Below are 12,093 nucleotides of genomic sequence, written 5' to 3'. Positions count from 1 at the left end.
CACTCCCCCAATGCCATAATTTGATGCATCTGTGGAGATCTCGAAGGGCTTTGTGAAGTTGGGTACTTTGAGAATGGGAGTTTAACGCATACATTTCTTCATCAGCTCAAAAGCAACTAGTTGCTCACTTCCCCATTTGAAATTGTTATCTCCTTTGGTGAGAAGGGATAATGGTGCAGTGATGAGGCTATAGTCCTTGATCAATCTTCTACAAAACACCGTGAAGCCTAGGAATTCTTGCACTTCCCTCATGGTCTTTAACACAGACCAATTCTTTACACCTTCTACTTTCTTAGGGTCTAGTTTGATGCCAGCCTCACCTACGATGATCCCTAGGAACTCTGATTCCTTCACTACAAACTCACATTTTTCAGGCTTGGCATATAGTTTGTGTTATCTTAGCTTCTCAAAAACATCTATTTCAGGCCGAAAGACTCCATCCATTAGGCCACAAAAGGTACATGACCCATTACTCAATCTAAAGCCTAAGACTAGCCATTCAAAGCTTTCATATTGGGTATGAAAGGCTGTTTTGGGAATATCTTCTTCTACTATGTGAATTTGATGGTACCCTAACCTAATGTCTATACGGCGGCCGAAGTATTTGGATCCATGTAGCCTATCTAAGAGGTCGTCAATTAGGGGCATGGGATACTTGTTCTTTATAGTGATCTTATTAAGGGCCCTATAGTCTACACATAGTCAGAGTCCCCCATCTTTCTTCTTGACAAACAACATTGGGGCACTGAAGGGGGAATTGCTGGGTCGGATGAAACCTTGCTCTTCCAATTCATGTACCTGTTTCTTAAACTCCATGAATTTAGTGTGATTCATATGATAAGGGGCTCTAGCTGATGGGATTGCCCTTGGGATGAGCTCGATCTTGTGGTCCATGTTTCTTTTGGGTGGTAGGCCCTTGGGTAGTTCTACTGGCATCACATCCTTAAACTCGTCAAGTAATTTTGCCACTTTTGTATTACCAACTTGAAGTTTTGGTTTCTTGGTGACCTCCTGCTCAATGGGCCGAATCATGCCTAAATACACCATGCCCCTTGCTTTACTGACTTCTCCACTTGTTTGGCACTGCATGTCATGATGCAAGGCCTAAAATGAGTAACCTGGCAATGCGATACTTGGGTTGGTACTCCTGGTTAGTTAGTACCTAGTTTCGTCATTTGGCATAAGACTCCAATCTTTTTCTCCTTTATTTGCACTTTGATTGATGTCCTACTTGGCAACTGCATTCTCTCACAGGGTACTCTAACGCCCTCTGCTTGCATGTCCAACATCATCTCATTAACTCCCTTCCCAAACATTGCAATGACATACTTGTCATAGAATTCCAGACCTAAGATGACTTCAAAATTGTCTATGGGAATGACTAAGAAGTTGGGTTTGGCTTTCTATTTTCCTGCTTCTACTTGCACTGCAAAGACCTATTTAACCTCCTTGGCTTCCCCTTGTGTAAAAGTTATTGTTAACCCTTCTGGGGCCTTAGACAATTTGAGCCCATGTTTGGCTGCACAGTTTGGGGTGATGAAGTTGTGGGTGACTCTTTGTGTCTACCATGATGGCTTGATCCCCTTCACTCACTTTGCCCTTGAGGTATAAGTGTTGGACTGTTGCTACACAGGTCACCATGCATTGGGGACAAGCACTGACTATCCCCACCCTTGGATGTTCTTGGCTCTCGTCACTTCCACTAGGAATTTCTTGGATGCATGGGGGTTACGGCTCCTCTCCTCCATATGCACTAGTGGCTACCACTCTAGACCCACTTGATGAGGTTGTGTTTTCCTTGGGGCATCGATTTTGATAGTGGGGTTCCCCCACTTGAAACATCTAATCCTTGTGGTTGAGTCTTGGGGTCTCCACCATGATGTATTTGATCATGTGGACCCATATGATGCACTCGGAGTTAGTCTGTAGTGGTTGGTCCCCCATCGGCACTACTCCTCTTGGTACTAAGGTGGATTGTGACGCGGTTGGGGTTATGCTTGAGATTTGACTTTGCGCCTCTCCGAAAATGGGCCTCTAGGGGTATTAGGTCTTGGGGTTCAAGAGTTGTTGGTGAGGTTGGTATTAAATCTGATCTGACTCCCTTGGGTTGTTCTTCTCCCTTCTAGATCAACTAATCTTTTAACCATCCTCATGCCTAAGTTAAACTAGTTGGCTCCTATCTCTCCACATCTCTTTTGGCCCATCCTTGCATGCCAAATAGGAATCCATGTAGCTTAGTATCCGTGTCCATGTTGAGTAGCTGCAGCATGAGCTACCTATATTTGCTAACATACTCCTTCATCTTCCCTTGTATTTGTTTGAGGCTTCTTCATTCACATTTAACTTTGAAAATTTTCATCTTTGATGGAATGAAATAGTCTTTGAGTTTCTCTTGGAGTTCTTCCTATGAAAAAATGGTGCGTCCTAGCTCCTGTTCTAGCACAAGTACCAACTAGTAGCATCTTCCTCTAAGTAGATGGCTGCCACTTCTCCCTTCCTTTCTTTCATGATCATGGCATACATCAAGTATTTGTCTACTTTTGCGATCCATTTCTTCAAAATCAACCAATCTCTCTCCTTTGTACTTGGTGGTTGGGGCATTTTGAACTTGCTATAATCATCTTCTGAACTATTGCTCTCCTCCTCTTCCCTCTATGGTTGTGTCGTTTGTCTACTATTCTTCTTTCTTCCATTGTTGGGATGGGTACATTTTCTTTGTCATTCTCCATGTGATCGTGGGAAGCCGCGCCTCGACTTTTAGTGTTGTCGATACGAGGAAGTTGCGTTTTGCCTTCGGATGGTGGTCATGCTGTGGGAAAGCCACGTCTCATCTTTAGATGTTGGCTAGTGCCAGAGATCGTTATGCCGAGGGTTATTGCAACGGGGTTGATGCGACATGAAGCGGTACGATGTGGGGCATCACGACGTGGGTTGTCTTGACATGATTGCTTTGGGGCACTGGATCTCCTCTCTTGCCTTCGTGAGCACTTCTTCACTCCGAGCAAGGTATACTCTTGTATTATTCAATAAAAGAAACGGTACAACGCACATTCGAAGATTAAGCTCTCTTGACCCCACACATATGAGAGTTCACCATTGGATATAGAAAATCACACATAGAATGGAAACCAAGCGACGCTTAAAGTCACTGCTACTCCCTGCATAGTTATTTTTCAAAGCAAGGTATAAGAAGAGCTACCAGCACAGCGGTCACTCAGTTCAACTCGCATACGATAAGCTTGCCGAAGGTCATGGCGATGGAAGATCTGCCTGTTTCCACGTCCAACAGCGTGTATAAGGTGACTCGGAAGATCAAGCGGAGAGATCAGTCCCTTTACAACGCCCTGCGCTCCATCTACCAGGACTCGCTGTTTGTGGGAGAGATCAGGAGCCTGTGGTCTGAGCTTCCTGTGCTCGCAAACCTCCGCTGCGGTCTCTGGTATTCTCCGAATTTCGATGGAACTTGCTACTTCAAGTCCACCGACGGCCACACTGGCAATTGGTCTTTCAATCCAAGCCGCCTCAACATGCATGTTGCCATGCTTGCAGGTACACTATAAAGAGAGAGAGGGAACAAAAATAGTTTAGGTCTTGCATGTTGCCATGCTCGCAGGTACACTATAAAGAGAAGAAAAAATAACAGCTTAGGTCTTGCTTTGCATGTCGATGCAATTGCAGCATTTTTGTTTATGCATTAAGTGCATTTAGCTTATACATTGCTTAGGAGATGCTTTATTTGGATCACCTTGAATGGACGGTATGACTACAATTGTACATTCCAAGAGAAAACCAGGTATGACTACCATTGTGCAATTTTCAGATAAAACAGTTTCTTAATGTGCTGCTTCTGTGGTGATTATGCTTCATTGCCATGCCATCTCTACTAAACTCGTCCTTGTAGAAGGTTTGCACTCCATGGATGTAACAAAATTTTGACACTCATCCTCAACTGTCATTTGAGATTTTTTTTGCTGTTTAATCCAATGAAGTCCCATCGAACTACAGATTCTCCTCCTTTTCCATCTCTATTAACGTCCATGTGACCCACACTTTTGCAGCCATTCTCTTGTAGAACCACACAATTTTATATGATCTGGCTTGCAACGTTTTTAACTTTTCTTGAGATGGTTGTGACTTGTGAATTTAGGGAATATATCCATATGTTGCTTTCAGTGTAGGTAGTCTTTAAGGTTCTTGAGTGTAGGGAGGTTGTTGCTGTTTGCATCTTTTCTTTGTAGAGCCTTCTGGTCTCTTCTGAAGGATTAATTCATATAAGTCAAGTGGGAAAAGTATTCAAAATTACCATCTGTTCCAGTGTGTTCAGCCACACTTTGTAGTTGGAGAACCCTGCCCTTTTTTGCTTCTAGTCACACATAAGTCTTCTTCCTAGTATAAGTGTTTTCTTCTATTAAAGTACATAGTAAGTTTGTTATATTGATCAAGCAATTTTTTTTTTACTAGCTACTGGTGTGCCCAATCACTTGGTTTTTTGTAACTCTGTTCTATCCTGTATTTGACAAAGGCAGTTGAGAGAGTAAAAGCTCCACTGGACTTCTGCAGCTCAAAGAGGGGGTTGCTTCATTGTTGATGCTACACGGAGGGGGAAGCGCTTCCCTGACAGTTTCTCAAAGACTATTCCTATCTGGGCTTGCGTTCTAAATCGGTCATTATGCAAGTATCATAACTGTATGAGATGCCAAGCACAAGGGCTGTCAGCAAAATCTGCAGATACAGTTTCACCTGGACTAAGAGATGAAGCTTTATGGGGGGATTTGGACAAAGAAAGCGCTTCAAAATCGTGTGTTTCACCGAACAGCAGTGATGTATGGGATTGCACTCTCCATCTTCCTTTGTGGGTTTCAGACACCGAAAAGGAAAGCATCCAGAAGCTTATTGATGAGTGGGTGAATGTTCTAAGGGCTACTAATGCAGACTTAGCTTCTCTTGCAGGAGCTTTGAAGAAGCCTCTGCAACCATTGTGGATATCTCAAAGTACTCTAGTATGGCTAAATGAAGTCCCTGACGTTTCCTCTTGGAGTTTCACACCTGTTATTCTTGTATCAGCTTCTCAATCCATACCATCTGCTCTGAGAGTGAGTGATGGCGATTTTGGATGGAATTACATACCAGGAGCTGCTGATGATGAAGAAAGCTGGGCTAGGGGTCTATCCCCAGCTTTATTTTGGAAGAATGCCATAAGTCTTATTAGAAGTTCAGCTGATGAATGCAACAGGATGGTGGCAGACATTGTTGAAAGGGAGCGTGTTAGTCGAGCTTGTAGAGGTCTTGAAGCAAGCCAAGTACGGGTAAAATATTCAAAGAAAGTTTCTGGAAATGGTCAATCTTGTTGTGCCGAAGGTCTGGGAGATGTAATGGCTGTGTCTCCAGGCTCAGAAGATACTGATGGTAGGCAAGCTTCTTGTGTTGAAGAGTCTTCAAAGCTTACCAACTTCTCAAGTTTCTATGAGATTGAACAAACTGGCCTTGCTGTAGGAAGTATTTCATCCGGTTAGTGATTTTTTTTGACTTGTGCACTTTTCATCATATTTGCAAAATTTTGACATGCAATCATGAGCACTGGACTCATCAGCACATCCATGAATCTCAGGACAGTTGAAGAACTCATTTCAGTTATTTGATGGTGTCATCAACTGTGGTGTGGAAGTGCAGTCATTACCACTCATGAAAGAACATGGTTATTTATACTTGCCAGTTGTGGTACGTATCTGTCGAGGGCTATGTGTATCAACTATCTGATATTAGTTACCATCTGCTTGCTTAGGTAGCTGAGTGTTATGTTCAAATTCAGATCATGATACCTGGAAGTTTGATATATGTTTTTGGATCTCATAAGCAAATCAGAGGAGAGTTTTGACATAAATTCACCTACAATATGAGCACTAAACATTATTAGTGCATAGTTCTTTCACAGACCAAAGCAGCCCATTTGCCGCCATGAGTTTTGGGGTTGTTTTGCCGCTGCAAAATGGTACACATACATGTACATTCTTGGAAAGAATCACTTGGAATACTCGTATAGTTCTCCAATCTCTTTTCTGTAGTTTAAGTATTTGACTATAGGGATGATTGTTCAAATCATATCTACAAAGTAGATCTTTCAAAGAGCACTATTTCTCAATTTGTGTTTGTTCATCTCATATGGATTGTAGGCCTTGTATTTTTACTTAAATAAGAAGGATACCACATAGGAAGTCATTGTGACTTCGAACAGTTGTATGCAGCTTTTAACGTTTTATGTAGCCAATAATAGGTTTAATGTTCTTTTGCAGTTAATTATGAAATTGACCACAGGGATCAAATTGTTTTCTCAGATTATTTGTGTTCGTCTAATTTGATGAAATGAAAACAAAGAATACCAGAAGATATCATACAGGAATTTATTACGAGTTTAAGTGATACCCTTCCGTCAAACCCTTGTTAAGCATGACACTATGGCCTATCTCTGCAGGTCTCAAAGTACGATCGGTTTTCATTGCAAGCTAGTCTACCTCGAGCTATTTCATATGCTAAGGAAAAGCTCAAAGGGGGACTTAAGATACTTATCTTTTGCTCAGATGGTATGAATCATGATATCATAAGCATGGGAAGCTTGTCACATTATCTAAAAAGTGTACATTTCATGTTAGAGGTCTCCGTATTCAAAGATTGCAGTGGATGGTTTGCTTAGTGTTCTAGTATACCAAATGCACCTGTGAACATGTCTGAGGGTATGCACTGCAGGAGAAGATCTGAGTGTCTGTGTGTGCTTGGCAATTCTTCTGGCCTTGTTCAATCGGGAAGGTACTTGTATTCAAGTTTCTACGTACTTACAATTAGTCATGAAGCCAAATGTTTAAGAGTGCATATCTCTCTCTACAGGTGTCTTTGAAGGCAAATCCAGAACATCTGCTGCAGGTATCTCTAAGTGGGAGATTCGGCAATGTCTTGTTTATTTGTGTAAGTTTGCACCAAATGCAAGGCCTTCACGTGGAAATCTAAAGCAAGTCTACAATGCTTTGTTAAGCTCTTCAGCATCTTCAGATTGATTACGTGATTGTCATATTCAGTTAACCCATCACATGGCAACCTTTGTGCTTGGAAATCTGGGTGAAAGTTACAGTCCCTACACTTCCATCCCACACACGAGGACATGGGCCTGTTTTACGTCCAGCTTACCTCAGTTACATTCTTGTGCAATCTTTGTAACAAATGGAAAAACGTTAGTACTAAGATCTTGTTTGGTATACAATCAGTCATCCTGTATTTCATTGCATTGTCATGATTTTGTAGATCGTTTTGTTGTGTGGTTCACTGTTCAAGTATTACAGTTGTAGATATTCTTTTTTTACTCAATTAGCAACTATGGATAGTACTCTCTTTTTATTATTCATTGGAGTAGAGACTTGAGATTGAGGAGAGGTACACCATGTTGAGATAAGCTGTGGCTATGCTAAAATGTAAATGGCAGTCATTCCAATCTCTGACACCTTTTTAGGATTACTTCTCAATACAATTGATGTAAGCAGAGTTGCCAAATCCTGTTTTGTTTTCTGCTCTAAACTATGGATGAATTGAATTCCAAATTGAATGCTATTAACAGATTCTGTGTTCTAAGCTGGTAGGCAGATAGATATAGGTACTTAATTATGCTAATGCTGTAGCGGTGTTGGATATACTGAGTTCCAATAACTAGTAAATGGATTTTTTTAACAGATTGGGTGTTCCAAGCTAGTAGGCAGATACAGGTACTTCACTATGCTAATACTGCAGTGGTGTTAAACTCTCCACAGGATTAGCAGGATTGAAATGGTCAAGGAGCTCTTCTGAGTGACTAGAACAAATTCGTGTATCATACAGCTTTTACGTCCAGATAATGATATTTCATAATGCATTATGTAGCAGTTGTTTAATGAAATTAGCGGTAGAATTTTCTAAGAGGCTTGTGACTCACAATTGAAGTGTCAAAGCTTAGACTACAGCTTCATTTACATCTTAGAACGGATATGGTTGGACATTATCTTCTCACAAAGAGCAGTAGATTTTTTATGCCTTCTTATGATTGATGAGGGTGATTTCCATAACACAATTTTATCAACAGATCTCTACTTTCGAACATTGGTTTGGTCTTAAATTGTCATCTATTAGATGTGACTTGGTTTGGATAGCCATTGATTGGCTTTGTGGGGCACTCCATTCGTAGTTTGTTGGTTATCTTGAGCTTGTAGTTGGATATTCCTTGTTTTCTATGTGTAGGTATACTTATATCATTATGGATTCTTCAAGTTCAAAGAATGCATAGTTCACTATTGAAAAGCTTGATGTTACGAATTTTTCATATTGAAAGAAAAAATATACAATATATTGGTTTGGAAGTACTACATAAAGTTGATCAACTGTAGTGGGATTAAGCCTGAGGATATGGATGTAGATATATGGGAGGAGTTGGATGGGTTAGCATACTCTACTATTATGTTGACACTCTCAAAGTTTATGTACTTTAATGTGAAATACATGGCATGTGTATATGGTATGACATGTATGAAAAAGAAAGTGTAGTCTCAATGGTTCGAAAAACTCATTGATCTTTATATGGAGAAAAGGGTTTCAATGTCTAATCAATTGAATGAGTTATAATGCCATTTTGAGCTAGTTGAGATCTTAAAAGACCGTTTTTCCTGATTCAGTGAAGGCCATGTTATTGTCAGTTACCTTGCCTAAGAGTTGGGATACTTTTAGTATTGCCATTAGTAACTATATACTCACATGTGGTCTTACAAGTGCTAATATGGGGAGTAGTTTGTTCACTAAGGAGATAAACAGAAAGAATAGATTTAATCTAGAGTCAAAGAACTCTAGTGTACTTATGGTGAGAAGAATGTTAAATGTCGGGGGGAACTCTCATGAGAGAGGTAAAACAAGTCATGTAGCAAAAAAGATGTAGAATGTTGCTTTTGTAACATAAAGAGATATATAAAAAAGGATTGCTATAAGTGGAAGAACAAGCAAAAAGGCAAGGATGCAAATGAGGACAATGGCAAATAGAAAAGCAAGATAAAGATTGAGAAGATTAATGTTATGATGGTGATGTCTTATTTGTATCCTCTTTTAGTGATGCATTCTTGGTTGCCATGGATAATGGCATGTGTTAGAATTGGCTTATGGATTCTAGAGAATCATTTCATATTACTCCACATGAGGAGTGGTTTTTTATTTATAATATTGGAAAAAGAGGTGTTTGTCTTAGAAACCACTATGCATGCAACATTGTTGGCATTAGGGATATACTCTTGTCATTGCCAAATGGTTTTTCTTTTATCTTGCATAATGTATGACATGTTTTAGACGTGACAAAGAGTTTGATTAGTATATTATAGCTGAATGATTGTGGTTATAAAGTGATCTTTGGTGATTATGTGTGAAAGATTTGCAAGGGATCTCTTGTTGCAGTAGTACATAAATTTGGTGCTTTGTATCCTTTGCATGCTTTTGGTATTAAGGACCTTGTTGTAGTTGTCATTGAATAACTATTTCTCTCTTTATGGCATCACCATTATTAATCATTGGAATAAAAGCTTTGTGTCATTTAGACTATCTTCCTTGTCTAAATGTTTTTAATCTTAGCCTTTGTGAGCATTGTCTCTTTGGAAAGCAAACTAAATTATCGCATAAGAGAGGTAGTGGTAGTAGAAGAACATAATGTCTTGATTTGGTTCATAGTGATATGTGTGGGCCAATATCCATGGCTTCATTAGGTAGATCTTTGTATTTTGTGACCTTTATAGATGATGCAACAAGGAAGGTTTGGGCTTCTCCTCTTCGCAAGAAGAATGATGTATTGGATGTATTTCAAAAGTTCTTAACATTTGTAGAGAATCAATTAGGTAAGAAGCTTAAGTGATTGAGGATTGATAATGGTGGAGAGCATACCTCACATATCTTTACAAACTTTTGTGCAAGCTGTGGTATCAAGAGAGAGTTGATAGCTCTTGAGAATCCTGCTCAAAATGGTGTGGCTGAGAAGATAAACAAGACCATTCATGAAAGGGTCCATAGTATGCTCTCTAGTGTTGGTCTCACTAATGGATTTGTGGCTAAAACTGTAAAGAGAACAATGCATTTGATCAATATATCATGGTCTTGCAACAAGAGATCTACTTATGATTACTTACGTGTTTTTGGTTGTGATGTGTTTATGCATATACCTATGAATAAGCGAAGTAAGCTTGATACTAAGTCTAAAAATATATATTTTCTTGGTTATGGAGAGTTAGGTGAAATGGACTATTACTTATGGAATCCTGAATCAAAGAAGATGATACACATCCATAATGTCATCTTTAATGAGGATAAGATGCATAGTAGCCTTTCAAAATGGTTGAGATTCGTAGAGTAATATTTCAGGATAAGATGCATAAGTAGCTTATCAAAAATTTTGAGATTTGTAGAGTGGTGTCTTAGGAGTATGGGCAGCCAACACATGAGCAGATTGTATAACTTGTTTCACATGATGTAGGCCTTGGATAGCCATCAAATGTTGAGGTGGGAGTGCCATGAAATTATGGATATCCTCATGTTTTACAAGATAGATGGGACAGCTCAAGGCTTTAGTTGGTCCAGTTTTACACATGTCTATGAGGGTTTCTAGACTGCTAAGCAGATATACTCCATCTCTAGATGATGTCATGGTCACGGGTTGTGATTAGCCTTGTGTTATACAAGATAGATGGGATAGCCCAAGGCTTCTAGACTATGTCATGGTCATGGGTTGTGGCGAGACTTTTTATTATACAAATACTAAAGTAAGGATGAAAATCTTTGGAAAAGAATGCTAGGTGGGAGTAAGTTCCTTTGCATAAGTGTAAACATGCATCGCCATGCAAGTGGGCCTACAAGTTGAAGGCATCTCCATCTGATGTATTGCTTAAGTATAAAGCAAGATTGGTAGCCAAAGGATTCAAACAAGAGAAGGGGATTGACTTTGATGAGATATTTTCACTAGTAGTCAAAATGACCACCCTTCATACGGTTCGTTCTTTAGTTTGCGAGAGAGGATATGGAGTTGGTTCAGATGGACCACTTTCTTGCATAGGGATTAGCATGAAGATATTTACATGCATCAACTTGAGGGTTTTTTTGTGGAAGGCAAGGAGTGATTGGTATGTAAGCTCCATAAGAGCTTTTATGGTTTGAAACATGTTTCAAGGGAATTGTATCATAAGATTGATGCCTTCATGTGGTCTTACGGGTACACTAGGAGTGAGATCATTTACGGCCTATAGACAAGTAAGGCTAGGGATGGTAGCCTTATGATCTTGATTTTGTATATGGATGACATGTTAATTTATTGGAAAGTCAATTATAGATATGGATGCTTTAAACAAATGGTTTCAGGAGACCTTTGATATGGACTTGGGGAATGTTGGGTCACATTCTTAGTATGCACATTATGCGAGATTAGATTAAAAAGTACTCTATTTGTCTTAGAAGGAATACATTAGGAAGGTATTATAGCATTTTAATATGGAGAAGGGGAAGGGTATCAACACCCTCTTGCCTCTATATTTGAAACTTAGCCAAGAGGACATCCCCAAGTCAAATGAGTAGAAGGCTAAAATGGCCAAGGTTCCTTATTATGAATTCGTATTTGGTAGCTTGATGTCATCATGGACATTGCCTATGTAGTGGGAGTAGTTAGCAAGTATATGGCAAACCCTCGCAAGAAGCATTAGGAGGCAATGAAGAGTATCATGAAATATTTGAATGGCACTAAGTCTATGTGCATATGCTTTAGAAGAAATGATGCATTTGTTCTTGGATACGTAGATGCTAGTTTTGTAGGGAGTCCAGACTCCAGGAGGTCTACTATAGGTTTTGTCTTTACTTTCACAAGTGTTTTAGTCTCTTGGATCTCTTGATTGTAGCCACATACGACTTTATCTACCACTAAGGAAGAATATGTTGTAGCCATTAAGGCTTGGAAGGACACTTTTTGGCTTACTTGTCTATTAGGAGACTTGGGCATTGCAGAACAGGTACCTACATTGCACTGTGATAGTCAAAGTGCCATTCGATTGGCATGGAACCTTGTCTTTT

General features: G+C 39.7%; 1 protein-coding gene across 3 annotated transcripts; it reads left to right on the top strand.

The window, feature by feature from the left end:
• The first annotated feature begins 3,128 nt into the window (after positions 1–3,128).
• On the top strand, positions 3,129–7,630 carry LOC148038653 (initiator tRNA phosphoribosyl transferase family protein). 3 transcript variants are annotated; one of them, XM_087674063.1, is made up of 7 exons: positions 3,416–3,549; positions 3,725–3,793; positions 4,561–5,508; positions 5,609–5,718; positions 6,470–6,578; positions 6,742–6,801; positions 6,880–7,630. In XM_087674063.1, exons 2-7 carry the CDS (start codon positions 3,751–3,753, stop codon positions 7,044–7,046), a joined length of 1,437 nt encoding a protein of 478 aa, XP_087530189.1. In that variant the 5' UTR covers positions 3,416–3,549; positions 3,725–3,750; the 3' UTR covers positions 7,047–7,630. The 3 variants fall into 3 exon arrangements, with proteins under 3 accessions (XP_087530196.1, XP_087530202.1, XP_087530189.1); XM_087674070.1 differs by lacking the exon at positions 3,725–3,793 and having other exon boundaries at positions 3,129–3,549; positions 4,951–5,508; XM_087674076.1 differs by lacking the exon at positions 3,725–3,793 and having other exon boundaries at positions 3,150–3,549.
• Positions 7,631–12,093: the final 4,463 nt, after the last annotated feature.

Source organism: Lygodium microphyllum, chromosome 3 (genome assembly GCF_053477565.2).
Source record: "Lygodium microphyllum isolate KBCC chromosome 3, Lygodium_microphyllum_v1.1.10, whole genome shotgun sequence".
NCBI lineage: Eukaryota > Viridiplantae > Streptophyta > Polypodiopsida > Schizaeales > Lygodiaceae > Lygodium > Lygodium microphyllum.
This window is presented reverse-complemented; position numbering and strand designations above follow the sequence as displayed.